Source organism: Paroedura picta, chromosome 9, assembly GCF_049243985.1.
Source record: "Paroedura picta isolate Pp20150507F chromosome 9, Ppicta_v3.0, whole genome shotgun sequence".
In the NCBI taxonomy this organism is placed as follows: Eukaryota; Metazoa; Chordata; class Lepidosauria; order Squamata; family Gekkonidae; genus Paroedura; species Paroedura picta.
Genome location: NC_135377.1, coordinates 44825655 through 44847692, shown reverse-complemented (window position 1 = coordinate 44847692; position 22038 = coordinate 44825655). Strand labels below are relative to the sequence as shown.

Sequence of the window (22038 nt, the reverse complement as noted above, 5' to 3'; positions counted from 1 at the left end):
CAAGCACCTCTGTTTAACAGAATATGCTCATACCTGATTGCCTGTGCCATGGGGCTTGGCACAATATATACGAAAAAGCAATTCAGTTAAAGTTCTCTTGGTCTTACAAATCCGACATTCACCAGCAACAACAAACAATGAATGAGGTCATCATCTATATGCAGGGCAACAAATGCCATTTATAGATTGCACTGAAACCATGTTTAAATTGGGAAGCAACATATTAAGTTATCCCTGCTCTGAAACTTGAGAAATGAGGTATTTGTTACATGTAATTGAGGATCTATTCTCCCCCTTTACATATAAAGAGTTAAAGAATGAATACTGGATATTTAGGAAGTTTATCTACAAATTGAGACAACTTTTTGCTATTAATGCTTTTGATTAAATTTGAAATCTATACTGTAATATCTGGCAGGTAGCTGCACTGAGAATTAACAATACTGCTAAGGAGATCAAGTGACTGGAAACTAAAAAAAGCAGTAAGAGGCACACATTAAAAAAACATGAAGAAACAAGAAACCAGTATTGATTTCCATGAGACAAATTTAAATGAGTTAAAACATGCACTTTTAAGAATTCATGTGCTAAATTTGCACCACTGTGTAATCACAATGTTGAAGTTCACTTTTTAAACAAGAGATGTTAACTAAACAAAGATGTCGACATTAATGGATTGTTATTCTGACCTTATACAGAATATAAAAGGCACAAACATCCACAGTTATCTTTAAGATACACCAGATGGATTTTCTCTCTCATGGTTACAGTCCAAGCACTGACATCTAAGCAAAATCCTACCTGTGTTTTTTGATGCCATTTGACAAAGTCTCTCCACTTTTACGACCTTTCTCTTCAGACATGTCAGATGTTATAGTATCACTGGAACCCACACTGTCTTCTAATGAGTAAGTTGTCACAGTTTCAAATCCACTCAATGATTGTTCGGATTCCGAATCTACAAGACAAGTGAACATCAGTGAGCCAACCTCAAGGCTAGTGCTTCACGGACTGAAGAATGCCTTTCTCAACACAGAGCTCCGAAACCTAAGTCGCCTCTACTGTACCAATGACAGCATTTGTCCGGCGAAAGCTTAGTACTAGTGGAGACTGACTCTCCAGCAGAACGTGAGTGAGCAAGTTGTCCTGCACTAAGTATTGGGAGACAGTTGTGCATATGGGCAGGGCAGGTAGGGTCCCAAGAAAACACTTTCACCCACAACTCAAGGCCAGTGAAAACGCAATCCATTAATCATGGCAATATCATTTAGTAATAAGATTAGCATTGTTAAAGTGATCAGAAGCAGGCTCAGAGGACATCATGTTCACTCATTTCATTCATAGAATCATAGAATAACAGAGTTGGAAGGGACCTCCTGGTTCACCTAGTCCAACCCCCACCCCTGACCACCCTCTCCTCCTTCCACTTCCCTCTGAGGCTCAGAGACTGTAGATCCCTGCTGTGTGAGAGCTGCCCCTGCCTGTGAGTTCTCCAACAACTGCCTGCAGCCTTTCCAGGTCCTGGGGAGAGGAAGAGGCCATCCGCAGAGTTCTTCCACCCCACCCCTCCAATCTAGCACCCACTGTATTCCTGAATGCAACAGGCTTGTCCCCTAGTAAATAAATAAATAGCATTAAGCAGCAAAATGCACCCACTCAGACATTACTACATAATCAAGACACCCTCCTAACAAACATAATTTTGTAAACTGAAAACAAGGACTCAGTTAGTTAACAGCCCTCTAGTAGTCATGGAATATAGATGGCAGTTACAGCGGCAGGTCTTGTCTTTCATGTTACTTGTTGCTGCTTGAGAGGCCAGCAGGGGAAAGGAAGGGGGTTTCTTAGGCATCACTTCTGGCACAAAACCCAAAGTGTTGTTCAGCTTGCACTCAAAACTCTATGTTTTAACCCACAGAGGTTTGAGAGAATCCTATGGTATCACCCTCATGTGATACTATGACGTCCAGATTTGCAACACTGAAGAAGTTGTCCCTGCCGCCTAAATTCTCTCACTGGGGTACCAGTCATGTCAACCAGTAAGAATAGGGGGGGGGGGGGGGAAGCCAGGAATGGAGAAATTGGCCTGATCATGTTATTAATAGTTTGTAGCATGCAGAATAGGAGGAATGTGCTTGGAGAAATTCACAGTGTGATTCAAGAGGGGTAAGCCCTGTTAGTCAACTGCAGCCAGAACAATGAAGTACCATGACACACAATATAAAAGACTGATGAACTGATCATGGTACCAGCTTTCATGATCCAAAGCCTGTTTCATCAGATGTATGAGTAGCAATAATATGTCACTCTTAACCTTCATCCCCCACCTACAGTCAAGGGTATGATAAGCGGATAAAGGTTCCTACTGCTTTTAAGCAAAAAAAAAAAAAAAATCTTTGATTTATTAGGATTCCAAAAAGTGCGTCCTTCAATCTAGACTCATTGAAGGGATTTAAGTGTAAAGAGGGAGAAACCTGTGTCCCATGAGACAGTCTATGACCCCCAAAATCTATACAGCATAAAATTTAGAGATAAAATACCTTAACCTTACCAGATGCTACTCAGGCTTGGAGCAATGTAAGCTACTTCCTGTTAACTGAGCCCCAAATATCTGAAGTCACTGCTTTTGCAGAAGCTCAACAAGCCAGTTCTAGTCAACTTTCAGGTACTATCTGAACAATAGAAAAACACCTTCTGTGGAAGATAAGTAGGTGGTAGTAGGAAAACACGCAGGCCTTCCTGATGATGTGTACAGCTTATACTACAAACAAATTTTACCCATCAAAATAAACAGTTTGAGGGTTTTAGCCAGCTGAACAAGTGTCCCAGGTCAAAATGTATGGGTTAATTCTGAAACACAATCAAGTATTTGGGGAAATGTTTAGGCAACAAAACCTAAGGCTGCAGAAACCCCACTCCCCTTTTTTTTGTGGACGGATATCCCAAATTGACAGGAGCTGTACTTTTCAGTAGCACCTTCTCTATAAAGAATGACGGTAAATAGTTTATTCTCATCCATTTGAGGAAGGGAGAAACAAGAATAACAGAACACATAATTGTCAAGCCATTAAACCAAAGAACTGAGCTGTTGTTTATCCATACATTTATATTAATTATAACTTTAGCTCAGGGGTTCCCAAAAGAGTGTCTGTGGGCACTACCTGCCTTGGAGCCCATCGAGTGTTTTTAGAAAGAGGGTGGGACAAGGTGAGACAATTGCCCAGCAGAACTTCTGATAGCCCGTGGAGATTCAAATCATGTTTATGTGGCAGCTGTCACCACAGTGTTGGTTTTATCCTCTCTCATTCCTCTTCCCAAGTGCATTTTTTTAAAATCACCCCTCTTTTCCCCTGCACTTGAACTTGAACTTCAGTTGTTTTGTGATTGCACTGCCACCTTGGGTCAGAATTACAAAGGTGTCCACAGGCTCAGGAAGGTTGGGGGCAGGGTTGGGCGCTTCGGTGTCCGAAGTAGCCAGCGCCATGGTGCAGGGAGGTAAGGGGGGCGCAGGCATCAACGCGCCTCCCCCGCCCCCCGTGCCGGCTGCTTCAGGTGCAAGCGGCCTCTTCGGACACCGAAGCGTCCAACCCTAGTTGGGGCTTGCTGTAGGTCACAGACCTGCAGAATGTCAAGGGTTAATGTATCCAAGTGAAAGTTGTGCTTGCATAACAATTTCTGCTTTTTATTAATCCACAGTTATTATTCTGGTGCTGTAAACCAACTTCTACTAATCAAAAGGAAGCTATCCCTACTGTCATGCAGTTATTACCTTTGGTCCAAACAAGTTTAGTAAATCTGAGTCATAGCATTACCATTCCACAGTGTTACATGCAGCATTCCAATATTTTACATAAAAATAAAATAACTAAATTTATCTGCAAGGAGCACCCAAGATTCCATCTTCTTATTCCACAAAAGGGTTATAATTAAATTTAAAGTGCTGTATGTTTTATCAAGGCAGGCTGCGGTATATCTTAAGACACAACTGTACAAACTACTGTCTCATGATGCGTGCAGATATAATATGGAAGGCTTACACTGCAATCCTAAACAGAGTGACACCCTTCCAAGCCAACTGACTTCAACAAATTTAAAAGGGTGTAACTCTGATTAGGATACTATGGTTAAGTGATATTCCCACCTCTGATTTTGGCTTCTTTCTCTTAAAAAAAAATAATGGCCTCCAGAACAATGCATTTATTTAGGTTTTCATGTTTCATATGTACACATAAGACCTTTATGTTTGTTTCAGATTAAACAGTAAACCATAATTAGTTAATAAAGGTTTCTGAGCTTGTATGTTGTATGTCCCTTGCATATTGTCCTGTTTCCATGTTGAACTATGGTTTCCTGTCCAAACTGACAAACTGTGCTTTCTGCTTTTTCTGCAAAATGGGGAATGATTATAAATAAGAATCTGGAACCCTGGTTTGCATGGAAACTGGCTTTGCCAGTTTAGCCATAACAATAAACTATGGAAGGATCTCATTTAAATTGCTGTGCGTAAAGGGACAAGACACTATTAATGCATTCTCATTCATATAGAGATAGCCTATTCTTTGTCACAGAATCTAAATTATACCTTGGGATATAGGTGGAAGCACTTTTTTTGCTCTCAAGTTCTACTGATGGACTTTAGATTAACATTTGGCATACTGATTGTCCAGGAGCCGGGCAAGAGGTATTCAAAGGTGGCTTGTCATTGCCTGCCTTTGCATTGTGACCCTAGTTTTCCTTGGAGGTCTCTCATCCAAATACTTAGCTTCCGAGATCTGATGAGATTGGGCATACCTGGGCATTCTGAGAAAGGAAATTTAGACAAACCCAGAGGCTGCTATTCTAAGCACAGCCTCCTTCATCAGATTTTCTCACAGAGAAACAGCCTAAAGACACACAGCAGGTTTGGCAGCTAGATCTGAACAAAGCAACATGTCTATATCTCTGACTCTTGAAATAGTACTTTATAATGATATATATATATATATGGGATCAAAAAATATCTCAGTCATTGAACATTTAAACAGAAAAGCCTCCAAAAGGAACCAATCACATCTTCTTTCTACTAAACAAATCTACAAATATGAGCCCCACCTCTGCCATGCATGCAATGATAAAAAGGAGAGCAGGTATTTCCTTTCAACTCCAATCAATTCTTTGGATAAAAACAAAAGTCCTAGTTCCTTGTTTACAGGTTCAAAGCTCCAGAAAATCTTAAAATCCTAGCAGGTAAATTGTTTTACTGACAAGAAGTCTTTGAATATACAGCCTGTGACAGTATGTTTTTCAAGTATACACACGGCTGCCATTTAGCATAATCTACTTCAATGCAATCAAACAACACTGCCTGTTATCATTTAAACAGATTTTTATACACTGGATGCTTGTATATTATTTTAACCCATCCAGAACCTGCTCCAGCCACATTTTTGCCTTTGTCAGATACTCCATCCAAATTGTGCTTAACTGACGATAGCGGATGTGTCCCCATCTGCACTTAACAGATGACAAAGAAAGAGACAGCACGATGAAACAGCAGCAGCCCAGGAATAAAAATGGCTCTTGGGAGTTATTACGCAGTGCAGAATATAAACCAATGTTCACATACTTATTCTTTACATAGTACAAAGCGCCAGCCTTTACTAATTAAGGCTGCTTATAAAGTTGCACTGAAATTCCTATTGAAATGGTGCCCTACGCTATAGAAACAGCTTTTGATTTACCCCTTTTACTATGCAGCGTTATATCCTTGAAGTCACTGGGCTTAAAGTCATTGCCCCCCATCAAAATCCAGTTGGCAACTTTCATGGGACAGGGACTTGTGCTTGAAATTCCCATAATGCTACAAAACTGAACAAGATTGTTCCTGGATTTTCTTTTAAAGTCACATCCTACTACAGATTTGGCTTTCATTGTCACACATACTCACCTGAAACAGCATCATAGAATTGTTCCTCACTAAGGATGCTCAAAGGTGGTGATCCTTTGACTAGTGACTGCTCCAGTTCATGGTGCTCAGTGGCTAGTGTTTCCAGTGCTTCAGATAAGATCTTATTTTTCTCTTGTTCATGCTCCAGTTTCAAATTCCTCACCTATAAGTAAAAGCCTGTATGAATAAAATCTTGTATTGCTCATGAAAGTGATCAACTGAATTAGGTCAACAAATTCTTAAGTGCATTATGAACACCAAAACAAGTTTTTCCTCCTACTTGGTGGTTTTGTCTCTGGATTTTAAGAAGTAGAAAAAGCATACAGCATTAAAAAATTATTTTATTTAAAGGCAGTGTAAGCTTACAATGCAGTTAATACCACATTTGTATAATTCATAAGATGACCAAACTTGAGACCACAGCATGACTACTGCTACCATGAGAATCTAAAAGCAACTTAAACACTAACATATGTATTGTGCTTCATTAGAATTAAAAGCTTTCTAGGAGTATGGCAAACAAACTTGGCTTTTAATTCAAGGAGACTTAAACACATGAAATGCTGCGCCACAATAATCTATGGGCCAGTAAGTATCAACTATGTCTTCTTTAGCAATATTTACACAAAGAATGATATGGGAGAAACCTTAACTCTGAAAACCTGGTTTGCCCATTCCAAATGGAAAGCTGGCTTGCAGCGGTTCACAAAAGAATAAAAACAGTATACAACAAAGTCACATAATAATCCTAAAAACAATCTCCAACATCAGACAAAATAGCAGTTTAACATTAAAAACCTTCTCTTCACGCTACAACCCGGTATAGATGGCAGCTTTGATTGGTAGCCTTGTAAATGAAGCTGCACAATCATTAAGACTAGACACTTTGAAAATACCCTGGGAGCCATGGCCAACCAAAATGGCTACACAGTGTGCTGGAACACACACCTGCTTAAGAAAAATGTACAGATTTACAATGTTGAAGATGGGATGAAACCTGAAAATAAGCTTTATTCAAGTCAATAGCTATAAACCAACAGTTGTGCCTTAATTAATGTAAAATGGCAGGAATGGAAACCATATGGAAGTTAGGTGTGTGCAGAAAAGCATTCAAATGTCTAAGGTTCAGAATAGGTGTCTAATACCCCCATCTTTCTTATCTACTAAGAACATCCTGGAGAAAAACTCTTGGATGTCTGATCAGGCACCTCCTCAATTAGGGCAGTTAAAACCTAGGAAAAGAAAGACACTCCCTATCTAATCTTCATCAGGAGCAATGAATGTGTGGAACCATAATTTATAACCTAATTTAATAGACAAGACCAAACAGTTGGAGGAAACAGCCTCCCAGGTGGAGTGGAATTGTCCTGTCACCAGACCTAACCGCGTATTCCTCTTCTGCTGCTGCTGTTTCTTCCCTCAATGGGACTGGTTGATGGGTTGACCTAGTCAAACTAGGATCTTTGTGCCACTAATAATCCTGATACAGGGTGAATGGCTCAGGAGTAGGATACTGGGGCCCCAACAGTTTGTGTAGTGACTATGGTAAGGGTGTCAGGACTGCTGCACAAATGGCCTATGCCTGAACTGAGAATGTCCTGGTTGAGTCACTCCCAGTGATTTTGACATCTGCTTTTTTAAAAATTAGCGACAGCATCTCATCTGTTCTCATCAAGAAAAACATGGAACTTCCAAAAAGCAAGTCCCCGAACTTGTGCTTTGTTTCTATAGTTTAGGCAGTTGACCTTAACCACGTGTGATTTCAAAGCACAATGGAACTAGTCATGGCATGCTCTGCAGAATCTACAGAACGTCAACAAGCATCTATTTGTTACTTGGAGTGTTTTAAGGCTTCAGCATACAGGACATTGGCAAGGGGGTCATTTTAACTCAGGCAGGGCTCCAAGGACAGCCAGATTGTCTCCCACAAGAGCAGCTGTGAACCAGCCATGATGGTCTCATAACTGGAAATTTGAATTCTAATACAGCAGACAAGTGTAATTACCATCCTGGAACATCTATCTTTCTGCCTTCTCTATCAGTGGGAGTGGAATGGTAAGCGTGACAATCCTTAGGCTGCATTTCCATATACAATTTCCACACAAGGAATTTTTTGCATCACAGCCCCCTAATATTGTCGGCTTATTGAGCCCCCTCCAAGTGACGTTGACAACATTCGGAGGCTGTTTCACGATGCAGCCATTTTTAAAGCACGATGTGGTAAATCCAGGAAATTGGATTTACCACCCTCTATCACGTGTCCCAGGGGTGAGCAAGCAGCCAGCAGCCAAAGATAGGAACATATGGAAGGGGAAATGCGCTAATACTCTGTTGAGTGCTGTCCTGGTCTCTCTTCTTGCTCACCATTTCCTGCAGAAATTCAGCCACCATCTTCATCTAAGTATCCACTACTGCCATGGCCATCTTGTTGCCCAGGCTGTCAAACCCCCATCCCTTCTACTCCTCTTCTCCCCTCACACTGGTCCATGTGCCTGCCACTCAGCCTTCCCCTTGGCCTCTTCCTCCATGAACATTTCTGGAACGTGGGTGCTGGTACCGCCGCCTCCCCCCCCCACATATGCTCTTCCTTTTGAGGCCTCACCACTGCCATCCCCTCCCCTGCACACCCCCATGCTTCCCTGCTTGGCCTCGCTGCTGCCCCCATACATGCACACACACACACACACACACACACCTTCCCTGCGAGGTGTGTGTGCACACAGGGGTGGCAAGGCCCGCAGGGAAGTGTGTGTGTGCATGCAGGGGAGGTGGCAGCAGCAGCAGTGGTGAGGCCTCATGAGGAATCACATGTGCGGGAGGAGGGGAGGTGGAGGCAGCAGTGCCCATGCTTCAGAAGTGTTCACGGAGGAAGAGGCTAAGGCAAGTGAAGAAGGCTGAGTGGCAGGCACACGGACCAGCGGGGGGGGGGGAGAAAAGAGGGGTTGACAGGGGACAAGGGGTTGACAGCTTGGGTGGCTAGATGGCCATGGCAGCAGCTGTTAGATAAAGTAGTTCAACCGACTAGCTTGAGGAAGAGGGCTTGGATTTGATCCTATCTAAGTACCAGTGGATTTTGTTTGCTAGCTGCTCTTTTGTAGGTTGCAAGCTCTAAGTACTGAGCAAAATACTGAATCTGCCAGAAAACAGGAGGCAGCAATGGCAGTTTATCCTGATACAAACTACGTCCTCAGAACACAGAAAAATAGAGGGAAAACCACAATCTTGTTCTAGATATTATACTGACATGGATGTTTTCATTTTCGGGGGTGGGGATCAGAGAAAAGGAACTACAGCAGCCAAATGCCAGAAATTGTGTGCTCTTATTCCTCCCAGAGTGTGCTGTTATAAAGGAGACATTCTTGCAAGAACACAACATTTAAGTTGTTTCACAGCTGTTGTGCAATATCTGGAGACCACAGTAAACTGAGCTAATAAAAACAATCCACAAAATTTGGGATGACTTTACCCTGCCGGCTTTCATGCTCTCAAAATTTTATTTCAGTCTACAGAGTAGCCCAAATAAGCTAGAAAGTTCTAACTGCGCTGGAGCGATCTCTATACAAAAGCCCGGGATAACTCTTGCCATACTTTCCAGTGTACTGTAAACACCATGACCTGTCAGATAACACATGTTATTTAGCATAAAAGAAAAACAGTGGAGGAGAGAAATCTGCTGAAGGCAACAATTCAAGAAAGAAAGGAAGGATACAAAATTTTGCAGCCTAACTATGTAAAATATTTGAAAACAGCTGCACTTTACACTGTTTTTTAAGCAAGAAAATTACATATAGGGCAAAGATCTTACATTTATTTATTTATATTTTGACGTATCCCACCTTTCCCGACAATGTCATCTCAAGGTGGCTTACAGAATAAAACAATAAACAGAGTAAACCATAAAAAGTTAGAACAGTACATGTTGGGGAGCTACAAACACAATTTGGAAATCCCATCTTGCCCAGATTTTCTAAGCTTTTGGAGGCCAGAGCAAACTGAGTTCTACTCTCCACTTTCTCATTTTATTACTTGTGCACAGCAGCCCTCAACACCCTGTGCTCCTGAAGCATTTTCAGTCTCTATAAGACAGTAGTGATAGGAGAGGGGTGTCCTTTTCTTTAGATTCATTTATATTTTTCCACATACTGAAAGGGGCTTTTGTGGGTAGCCCTGCAGTGCAGCATTCATAATCACACAGAGGCTAACTAGTTAAACATCAGATACCCATTTTTATTTATGACAGGAAAAGTGGCATATAAATATTTTATCAATAAACCGAATATGCAACAGTAAGAATATTATTCTATATATTTTCCAGACACATATCCGGAATTACAAGGTCCCCTCACACGGTAAATTTCCTACACTGATCACTTTTATACAAAGAGCTTGCTTCCTGCAAATGTACACCATAACATGTGACAAATGCACACCTATTGCATTATATATAAATATACTGTAACTTATGTCTTGGCTACATTCATTTATTAGGTCTGACTGGGCACATAGGCTGGAGTATGCATGCTTTCCTTCACTGAATGTGTATACATGTAAATAATCTATCAGTAAAGTGAGACAGTCTTGCGAGAACATAAGAATCAAGCTAAATCTAAAGATTTTTCTCTCCCAGCATCATATGTACCACCATAGCCAGAAAGATGCCCTTAAGACACCAAGCAGGGTCTGAAGGCAGCAATACACCTGGGTGTCTGTCTTGGCCAGCAGGCGGCATTCAAAGGCTTGCTATTATAATTTAAATATTACAGCCAATAGCCATGAAGACAGCTAACATTTAAATAGCTAGTACAATTAGAAGTAACCAACACTCAAACTTTTGCTTGAAGAAATTGACTGACAAAACAATGAAAGCTGTAGACCAACAACTAACAGGCACCAGAGCTAAAGCTAGCCATTACTGCCTGCAAACACCTTAAACACAAAGCAGGTTAAGAGGAATGTAAATTTTACAAGACCAATAACTGGATGGATGCCCCAGTATAAGCACATTTGTCTAAGTAACCTTGATACTGATGGGAGCTGTTCTTGGTTCAATAAAATTTAATAAGTTTTCACAGTGTTCAAATTACATCAATAGGCAACTTAGTAATTTATCATACTTTTATTTTACTCTTTATCCAAGTTGTTCAGGGCAGCATAAAGCTTCTCCCTGCGCCTCAATGTCCATCCTTTACTCTTAAGTGCGTTTACACTCTCTCTAACATTCAAAGGCTCAATTTTAGGACCTTCTTTATACACACTGAATTGTAAAAGTTTGTGTATGTTGTTAATTTTAGTGCCTAGCACCAATACACTCAATCAGATTTACTGATATCTATGCACTTGCTACAGTTGAAAACTGACATGAACTTTAAATAGCACCCTCTTTAGACCATTTCGTAGAATCAGAGTTGGAACGGACCAGCAGGGTCACCTAGTCCAACCGCCCTGCACAATGCAGGTATTTCCATTTTCTCCCACATGCATATGGAGAAAAATGAATTGAAATGCCAATGAAACAATATCACAAGTCATACCCTTTACCAGTAATTCCTAAGTGGAAAGTAGATCTAAAATAGCGGCTATTGGAAAACAAAGAAACAAGCCACCCAATACACTGAGTTCTCTCTGCTGATTTTTCAAGTTTTGCCTCCAATTGGTCGATCACTGTACCGGGGCAAACGATCCCAATGTCAAAAGGGTTACTTGCTACCGTAACTAAAGCCCATTTAAGCAACCACACAATATCAATAATTAGTAAGGGTTACTAGGAGAGGAAACTACTCCAACGGGTTATTAAATTAGCAAGACAAATCGAAGTCTTGCTCCTCTCCCCCCCCCTTCTCTCACTTCTTCGAAATTCCCTCCTGTCCTTTCCTCTCCATCGCTTTCGCTCAAGCAGCGCCTCACTTCCAAAGCCGGCACACACTTCGCCTCCAGGTAGACCCACCTTCCCGCCGCCGCCGCCGCCGCCGCTCACCTTGGCTGACCCACACCCGCCGCTGCCGCCCGGGCAATCGCCGACCTCGTGCGCAGCGCGGCAAGGTCTCCGCGGCTGCCTCCGTCGCCCTCTCGCTTTGCCTGGCGGTTCCGAAGCGCTCCCGGTCGCTGCCGCTGCACCAGCACCTCCGCAGGGCTTATCGCGAGAGCCAAACGGGTCCCTCAGGCCAGCCGCAGGCTCCCCGCTCCAAGGCGGGAGGGCAGTTCAGCCAGCAAGCGGAGCCCCGGGCCGCAGTTCCAGCCTTACGCGCGAAAACAGAGGCGGCGCGGAACAAAGCGGCCGCTTCCGAAGCGCCTGCAGCTTCAGCCTTTCCTCCAGTCCCCGTTTGCCTCCGACCCTTCACGCCAAGCCTCCCCGCGCGTTTCCAGCGGCCAGTGGCCCGCGGGGGTCGCGCGGGCGAGGGTGGGGGAGTCCCCCTCCCCCCAATAACCCTGGAGCAGCCGAGCCTCCGGATGTATCTAGCCACAGGACACCCAAAGCTTTGCTGAAGTTGCCATCCTGGCCTTCAACTGAACTTATGACCGACTGCGACGCTCCTGCTGGGTCCTAAAAGCACTTCGTTCTGCGAAGCCAGCCAGATCTTTGCCTTACATTACACAAGGGATGTTGTTTCTTGTATTCTCCTAAAGCAAGGACAGCCAATTGGTCTACCAGTTTTCATCCCAACCCCAATATGAAACTAAAGGTCTATCATCATGATGTCATTTTTCTTTCTCTCTTTTTTTATTTGTCAGAATTTGTTTAATTCTCTGCCTGAGAATTAAATGCCCCGCAGAACTTCAGCAGCAAAACTGCTCATCCTTGCATTTTTTTACCAGGAAATGTGATACCTATTGAATTTTTGCATCAAAGATCTTAGATACTGATGCCCTATAGGAAACAATGTTGCAATGCAATGTTCACGCCTCCCTTTTATAATTTTTAAAAAGTTTTAACATAGCATGCACCATCAGAAAGCAGGATGTTGACGTCCCAATTCCAATATTCTCTCGGCAGCGCTACACAGAAAAACAAAGATGTGCAGACTGAATTCTGCACAAGCAGTGAGGACGCTTGAAACCCATTCCTACATAAGTGCACTGAATCACACATTAAAGGTTTATCAGCACCACACCAGGCCCCAGGAATGTGTGGCACAACAACATTTCTAATATAATCTGGTACACTTACCTTGAAAAGGAATTCAACTGTGCAGCATTTCTAAATAGAAACGAAATTCAGCAGGATGCTTGAATTGGCCCAAACATGGACAAGCTACAATAGGAATCTTAGGACATCCCCCCCCCTCCCAATTCCTGTTGAAGTAAAGTCAGTATGACTTCTGCAATAAAAGTCCTGCCTAAGAGGGCTAATAAGCATATGGAGAAAATGGTTTGATACACATTACATGGAATTTTCAAAAAAGCTTTTAACAAAATAAGAGAGCTCTCTTATTCAGTTCTTATAATTTGAATATTTCCCCCAGAAAACATTTGGAAGCATACTCCATATTCTTCTATATAGTTTTTTGATTATTAAAGCACTGAAATATAGATAATTATGTTTTTTTAATCAGTTCAGCACTGCATGAATAAATTTTCCTAAAAAAACAGCAATCTGCTAAATAGCTGAAAATGCTGTAAGATATTTTGAAAGACATGACCTGCAAACATGTTTGCAAAATATCAGGGAACAGTGTTAATGTGTGGTGTCCTACACAGATGTAGATAACAAAAGTAAAGCGAATGCTGACGTATGATATCACAAATGCCATATAGCCTAAATTAAACAGTGCACTTCATTGTTCTAATAAGTTGTTTATTTTTATTTACTTTGGTTCTCTCCCACCTTTCTCTCTAATGGGGACCCAAAGCAGGTTACATCATTCTCCTTGCCTCCATTTTACTAACACCACAACCCTGTTAGGTAGGTTAGGCTGAGAGTATATGACTGGCTCAAGATCACCCAGTAAGCTTCCATGTCAGAGTAAGGATTAACTGTGCTCTATACATGAGAAACACTGTTTAACAGATACAAAACAGCAAAAGCTAAGGATGATACTGCTGACTGTACAAGGTTAGAACAAAATTGACTTAAAATTCATAAGGGTACAATTATTCCATGTCATATCCTGGCTAATTTAGACTTCAAAACACAGTATTCCAACTGCCCTAAAGAAATTAGCATCTCTCAATTCCACCAATAAGGACATAAAAGCAAGCTGGTTGAATCAAACAAGTAGCCTAAAGAGTCTAGCAGCATCTGTATGGCTAACCAGAGGTCAAAGTATTCCCCCTAATGTTGCTTCCTAGAAAATAGCATTCAGAGGCACGCTGCCTTTGAATATGGAGGTTCCATCAAGCCATCACAGAAATCAATTGATGGACCTTCATTCTGTGGTTTAATGAACCTTTCAAGCCATCTATGTCCCAGCTACCATTTCATCTAGTAGCCATCACTATACCCCACCACAGACTTACTGCTCAAAAATAATTTTGTACAATGTTGGATATTCAATAGGGTCCAAACATTTGCAGTCCCAGCACACCTATTTGGGTAATTGGCTAAAAAAATTCTTAGGCCATTTCCAAAGCAGTACTTAATGGCACTTTATCTTGTGTCTCTCCCAAAAGAGTGAAGAACACTCTTTCTCCACACACTCCAATACTAATATTCCTTTAAATAACGTCTTTACTCATATGCAGCATACTTTTACTCAAAACAGGCTATTTACACATGTATTTTTTCAGTGATTTATGAAGACCAGAAACATTCCTAACGTTTAAGCATGCACAATCTCACCCCACACAAGTCTTTACAAAACCGAGTGTGTCAGCCATGATATAAATTAACATTTTTGTCTCTCAAGACATTTCTCAGTACCTACAAAGGGTTCACTGTTTAGGTTGCATTATCATGTAACTGGTGCTGCAAGTCACGGTCAACACTGGCTTCCTCATTTGCAAATGTAAATTACTGAGAGAAAACAATACTAAGCAGAGATCTACCACCCACAAAAAATACTATCAGTCACTCGTAATTTCTGCAATTTCTCATTGCTATAATAGCTGGATATCTTATTATATTCTGCACAGAAAGAAATACTGGTTATTGTTATTTTACTTACATCCAATGATTATCTTAATTGATTACTAATCTTCTATGCTTTTTACAAATCAACTCATTTTAATCTGATTCAATAAAAATTCATAAGAGAGGACAAGTCCCCTTTGCCAAACATAACAGTTTTGCATGATCATGGGACCAGCATGAACAAAAGCCTTGTGGGATGTGAGCTGTAGCAAGGAAACTAGTGAAACTGAATGAAAAAAACTGGCTAGATCCAACCCTAAGTGTTTAAGAGAAGCTGCACGGTACTGAAATGTCTGAAGCCTACAGCTACATGTGACCGCAACTGATAAAGAAGATGCAACCACAACACTGGGCAAGGGAACGCCACTAGAATTTATAACCTGGGGCTGGAATTGAGTGAAAATTCATACTCAAACTCTAGTCTTGCAGTTTTCATTGATAATACTTGTCACTGTTCTGACTGCATATTCCATACACAATATACATACCCCTTCTTGCTTAGTGAAGAGTTTGAGGCAGTTACTCAGGGCTTCACAAGTTTCTCTGGATGTTTCAGAGACCACTTCGGCTTCCTTGAGCAATGAAATGGGAACACCTTAAAGGGTCAAAAAGGTAAGGCAGAAGAAACATCTTTCTTTACCATTTCCTTCCATCATGCATTTATACTTACAGCATATGAGGTTTAAATTGCCCATAGTTAAATTGTATCACAGAGCAAAGCAGAGGCATAATTTGTCAAGCCTTCATAGTCTGAACAATTCCAGGGGATAAGTTTGCTATCTGTGGCTTAAGAGACAAAGGCATTACTAACTGAAGCAGAGACGTGTTTCTTTTGATAAAGTCCATATGAAATCTCAGGGTAGGAGGGTAGTCATGGTTCACAGAGAAGGATCAAGAGATTCAAGCTTGTGACAAGTCATTCTATAGAGCTAAATAATATCCAGGACAGGAGAAAACTGATACCATTCAAAAAAGAAAAATATTCCTTTCCCATTGTTTCCTTTTCTTGCTGCAAGTCCCTTTCTCTAAGATGGAACTTTCACCAATGGTGAAAATTTAGAGCAGTTTAGGGATGGGATGGGATGGGATACTGAACCATTACCTCTCCACAAAGAATTAGACACTGGAAAACCCATTCACTTTCTATGTGGTTTTTCCCCCCTCTAGACTATAAGCCATATGGGAAGAGATTTTTTTCCTTTTGAAAAATGCATATTAATTATACCCATTAGGGAGAAAATCAGGGTATAAATCTAAAATTGTCATAGTGTAATGGAATTAGAACTATAATGGAATAGAACAGTCCAGAGGTCTGTCTCCTGGAGAAAACTGGGAAAGCAGAGTAGTCCTATATTCAACAAGAAATTGATAAATTATCTTCTTTTTTTGCCAGTTTGATCAAACAATCTAAGCAGCAAAAGAGTTTCTTATTCATTAAAAGTTACCTTGAGTGGTATCATAAGACTTGATCAAGGAGACAAAACTGGAAATCTCTTTATCTAGTCTTTGCTGGCATGTCTGTGCCTTCTGAGAAAAAAGCAGAAGTATTATGCCATGCAAAAAGCTTTGCACCTGACAAATAACTTGAATTAGTTCAAGCAGATATCGTAAACCATTTTTAAAAGACTGACGTGATAATAAAATTTATTTATTTATTATATTTAGATACCGCCCTCCTCTGAGGTTCTGAAAACAACAGTAGCTTACATGTTAACTTCTTCTGAATATTACAAACGGCCATATGAAATTTTTTTAACAACAAAAAGAACCCCAGTTTGATTTGAAAACTGTCCTATACAGAGTCAGACCAAAGTCAATATTATCTATTCTGACCAGCAGTTTATCTCCAGGGTCTCAGAGAAGAACATTCATATCATCTATTAACTGAAACATTTAGACAAAGATATAACTTGGGACTTTCTATATAGAAAACAGATACTCTTCCACTAAGCCTTGGCTCTACCCCAATATTTAAAATCCCTGCACATATAATAGCAGTTGTATATTTGAAGTACTAAATGTACTAAATCTGGGCCATAGTGCATTCCATTGATTCTCTATATAGTTAACTTCTAAATTTTTGCTATTTAAGAATTATCGCTATGTTAGATTCAAGGAAATAAATGAGAACTTCTTATATGGCCATAGTGGCCTATACAAAATATTAAGTTTCCTGTCTGACAGTACTGTACAACTGAAAAGTTAGCACACCCTTCTGAACTGAAGGTTGGTTTGTGAGAACTGCCACACCTATTTGTATTTCTCCTAGTTCCTTTGTAATATTAATTCAGTAAAGTTAAGTCTGAGTTTACTATTGAGTTTTAGCCTTTTAATTAAACCTCTTTATTTATTACAGGACTTAATCTCTTCTCACAATTCCTTTCTATTAGAGGTATGCTGGAGTATTCATGTGACATCAGTTTCTGAATTGAAGGTCTCTATTCTCAGAAGTATGTCTTCCTATTTCCAGAAGCACCACTGTTTCAAGGTGACATAGTTGATACTCAAATATCACAGCATAAATTTTTTAGATACCAATGAAGCAAGATAGACTCAGAGCAGAATTATTCCCTAGTTGCCCTAAAAGTGAGCAATATACAGTAAAGATTTCTCCCAAAACCCATCTGCAACAGTACAGCATGTACAAGTGGGGGCTGGCAGAGGACTGGGGCATATCATGTTCTATATACATTGTATATAGTGGTGCACACAGATATGTGCATTGAATTATCTGTGAAAGAAGAAAGGGGCTGGACAGGAATTCTAGAGAGATGACAACTGGAAGTAAATTGGTATAGAATTAATCTAAGACTGTAACAGAGAAAAAACCACGTACACAGCAAAAATCAGTGATGTGTGAATAAAACAGAGGTAAGGTCAGGAAATTAACAAGAAATACCTGATTACTGAACAAGGCTTGCTGTATTGAACAAACAATAGTTGTGCGGTAATTGTTTTACTATCAAGTCACAACTGACTTGTGATGACCCCTGGTGGGGGTTTCATGGCATGAGATATTCAGAGGTGGGCTGCCACTGCCTGTCTCCACATCAGGACTGTCATTCCTTGGTAGTCTCCCATCCAAATACTAAGGCCAACTCTGCTTAATTTCAGAAATCTGATGACCAACCCCACTCTTCCTTAGTTTTCAAAATGTTTCATAGGGCCCTCTTCCTTTCATTGAATGACTGACTTTGTAGATTAGATAAGAAACTAGCTTTTCAGATTTATTAGAGAAATCAGGTATGCAGCTCATCTTCTTGTAACTTTTCATTAAATAATGTTTGTTTTATGTTGGGTTCTCCCTCTCCCCCACAATTCAGCACCTACAAAACTCATTGCTTGAGTACTGTTTACTGCAGCGCAAGCACAGAAACCAGCTCTAGATACCTGAGGGACCGCCTAGTGCCCTATGCCCCCCGCAGGGCTCTGCGTTCTGCGAGTGAGAATCTTCTGGTCGTTCCCGGCCCTAGGGAAGCACGCCTAGCCTCGACCAGGGCCAGGGCCTTTTCAGTCCTGGCCCCCACCTGGTGGAATGAGCTCCCGGGTGAGCTGCGGGCCCTGCGGGACCCTTGAACGTTCCGCAGGGCCTGCAAGACGGAGCATTTCCGCCAGGTCTATGGTTGAGGCTGGGGCTGCCGGGGTACATCGACTGCTCTCCCCCGGGCTTCTTGAACATCGTTGACCTCCTTCTCCTCCACCCCCCTTTTTTTAGGAATGGGGGTAGGAAGGGGATCTTATTATTGTGCTGCCATGTTGTGACATTTTAAAGTCTTTTAATGGGAGTTTTAATGTTTTTTTTAAGACATTGTAACCCGCCGCGAGCCATTTGGGAGTGGCGGGAAATAAATCGAAATAATAATAATAATAGATCCTGTATTTATTTATTATACTTATATACCGCCCTCCCCAAAGGCTCAGGGCAGTTAACATCAAACAGAAACAGTACAAATAACTCAGTTTATAATAACACAATAATAACAATAGCAATACTGTGGAACAATAGACTACTGGGGAGAACGCATACTGATGGCCTGGTGGGGTGGGTGAGTTTACAGTGATTGGGGGGGGGGGTATGGATTTCTCCATCCCTTCATATATGTAAATTCACTCTTTACCTTCTTCTGAAGGAAGAGCACATTCAAGAGAGGGCAGCTCTCCATGACAAATGGTCCTAGCTTCTTTTATTCTAGCCCCAGCATAGCATGGGCTCATAGTAATTGTAGTCCATGGACATTTGGAGGGCCACAGTTTTGTTACTGCTTGTCTAGAGAATAACTTTGTACTACTATTGCCAGGGGATGTGCAAGCCCAGCATTTATGATACCCTGAAACTGACAGAACTCTTGGCTACACCCAGCCCAGCAATCCTGCACAGCTTGATAGGAAGTGGAAGAGCAGGCCAGAGCAGCTCATAAAGTTCCCCACAGCCTTATCCTGGGAGTCTGCTCCCACCTCTGTAACTGTGGCAGAAAACCTGTCTGCTTTCTCCTCTTAAAGCTATTTTCTGCTATTTTTGGTTGGGTTAAGTTGGGTTAAGAATCATGAGGGGGTGTAATCAAGTAATTATAGCCCACTAAACTCATGAATTGGAGTTGGCATTAAAGAACTGGGAAATACTGATGAATCATTTCAAGGATATATTTAAGCCCTAAGATTATTTTTGGCTATTGAGGCTTAACCTTCCATAAATTATTTCCTTCCACTTCAACATTTGCTTCTATAGCATGAATGGACACAGGGAAAGTTTTTAAAAAATGGTTGTTGTAGATTTTTTGGGCTGTGTAGCTGGGGTCTGCTAGTTTTAGTCCTTGATGTTTTGCCAGTAATTGTGGCTGGTTATCTTCAGAGGTAGGAGATGGGAATATCTCTGTGCCAAGATGTGGAGCAAAATAAATAAATAAATAAATAAAAATCACTAGAATTTATAAAATAATTTCATTTTACACTATCCAGTTATTGCAACATAGGTGTCCCTTTCTTCATAATTCATAAAACCATGTGTCAAGATGCACACGTTGACCATTATCTCCTAATGTTTACTTAAAATGGAAATAAAAATGGAGAAGGGAAGAACCATGAACTGTGCTCTTAAGATCCTTGGAGGCAAGATAAAAAGAGGATACGGATAATATCCAGCATCCAAACTTGTGCACCCACACAGAAGTGATCCACTATACTTAGCACTGCTGAAGCCTTTGCCTATTTTAACAGCAGGAGTCACAAATTTTGACTGGGCTACTATTTATTCTACCTCCTGAATCTTCAGGGAACAAAGCAGTATTTGCCTTTGTACTGAGGTTTTGCAGATCATTCCAAAAGCATTGGATAGTTGTTACAAAATCCTAATGGGAATGGCAAAAAGTTGCTCCTCCTTTTCTCTTAGGGAGAACTGGCAAGGAAGGGGGAGGGAGGAAGAAGAAAAGCAGGTTGTCTCTTAGAATCATAGAGTTAGAAGGGTCCCCCAGGGTCATCGAGTCCAACCCCCTGCTGAATGCAGGAAATTCACAACTACCTGCCCACCACAGTGACCCAAATTCCATGCCCAGATGATACCCCCCCCCCGAATCCCTGGCCAGTTTGGCCCTAAAGCAGTGATCATCATGAAAGAAAGAGCCAAGCATGGACACAATCCCTTCTGCCCAGCGACTTACAATCTGCCTAAATTCACAGAATGCACCTCCTATAAAAGGAAGTTGAAGGAAGTTCCTGTCTCCCACCCCCTCTTAAGTTCTCTGTGGAAGAGCAGGCAGTTTCTCTTTTTCTTCTGCTGGGTTGCTCACTGGAGGGTAAACTTTGGAAGGCAAGGAAGACTTTCTCTCCCTTGAAAAGGGAAGGGCACTTACTGATAATGACCAAACACAAGGAATTTCCTTTCAATGGGCAGATCTGGATAAAGCAGATCATTCTGTTACTATTTGTCCTGAGAAAGATCCTTAAGAGCTCTGTATACCATGTAAGTAAGTCATCTGGTATTTTTCACACTTACTTTAAGTGAATCTTGCAACTCAGCAACTGAAACTGGATCATCCTCTTCCTCATTGTCACTCCACTGTTCTTGAGTACAATAATGTGTGCTATATGCTGAATGGTCTTCAATAGCCTGCACCCAATTCTGGAAAACAGAAAGAGGCCCGAAGCGAAGAGAAAAAAATCAGACTTCTTTGCTACTGTTTAATATGCAGCATGCTAAGCTGAAAATGAACCCAGACCCTATCCAGCCTACAGTGGCCACAGACAACTACAAGGAGATTGTGAGGAGTCAAAGCACAGTGAGCAGTCCAAGAGAGCTAGGCTGTTCAAGAATGGTTTTGTTTCTAATTTCAAGAAAAGCTCTACTGGCTTAGGCCACAGGTCCATCTATTCCAGCAGATACCTCATGGAAGCCTTCAGACAGGAAATGAACAGATCTGCCTCTATCACCTCTGTCTTCCAGTAACTGGTGTTTGGATGGGCATTATATCAGAAAATACATCTAGCCATCAAGACCACTTGTCACAAATAAAGCCATCCTTCTTGATTTTGTCTATTCCATCTTAAATGCTAACATCTAAGCCATTACTATATCTTAAGGCAGTGAATGTCATAAGTGAATTATGGGTTTTGTGAAGCAGCATTTATTTTTGTTTGCCTAAAGTCCTGAGAAGGTCTTAGATTGGTGGCTTGGAAGGAATAGACAGGATTATGCTGCTATTAGTGTTTTATGGGTTTTATTGTAAACAGCCTCGAGTCAGCATGTCTGGGAGTAGCAGTTAATACATTTAAATGTAAATAAAAAATACGTCTAAAAACATGGTAGATACTTCTTAAATAAAAATGTGGATCTTGAACAGTCTAAGCTATTTAATATAGTCATGTCTAAAGACTTGCTCCTCATAGCCATATTCTGAAATGTCTCATGGGATATACAAAGCTATCAGCCTTTCTTAATCAATGCAAATGAAATTAAGAATACTAGGTGAGTAAATTTAAGGTATTGCCCTATTTTAAGTCAATTGCACTTCTGTTTCTTCAAACATAGTGCTGTAAGTAAAGGTATTCAGCA

The 22038-nt window shown here is 41.1% G+C and overlaps 1 protein-coding gene across 5 annotated transcripts in view; it reads right to left on the bottom strand.

Annotated features, from left to right (window-relative positions):
- The window catches only part of OSBPL1A (oxysterol binding protein like 1A), an 84065-nt gene that overhangs the window by 33272 nt on the left and 28755 nt on the right, over positions 1 to 22038 (bottom strand). For all 5 annotated transcript variants that reach the window (XM_077352581.1, XM_077352579.1, XM_077352578.1 and 2 more), the window contains exons 13-17: positions 20983 to 21108; positions 16439 to 16520; positions 15482 to 15588; positions 5927 to 6089; positions 802 to 958 (exon numbers count right to left, since the gene is read on the bottom strand). In XM_077352581.1, coding sequence (XP_077208696.1) covers positions 802 to 958; positions 5927 to 6089; positions 15482 to 15588; positions 16439 to 16520; positions 20983 to 21108 — 635 coding nt within the window. The remainder of the gene's footprint in view (positions 1 to 801; positions 959 to 5926; positions 6090 to 15481; positions 15589 to 16438; positions 16521 to 20982; positions 21109 to 22038) is intronic.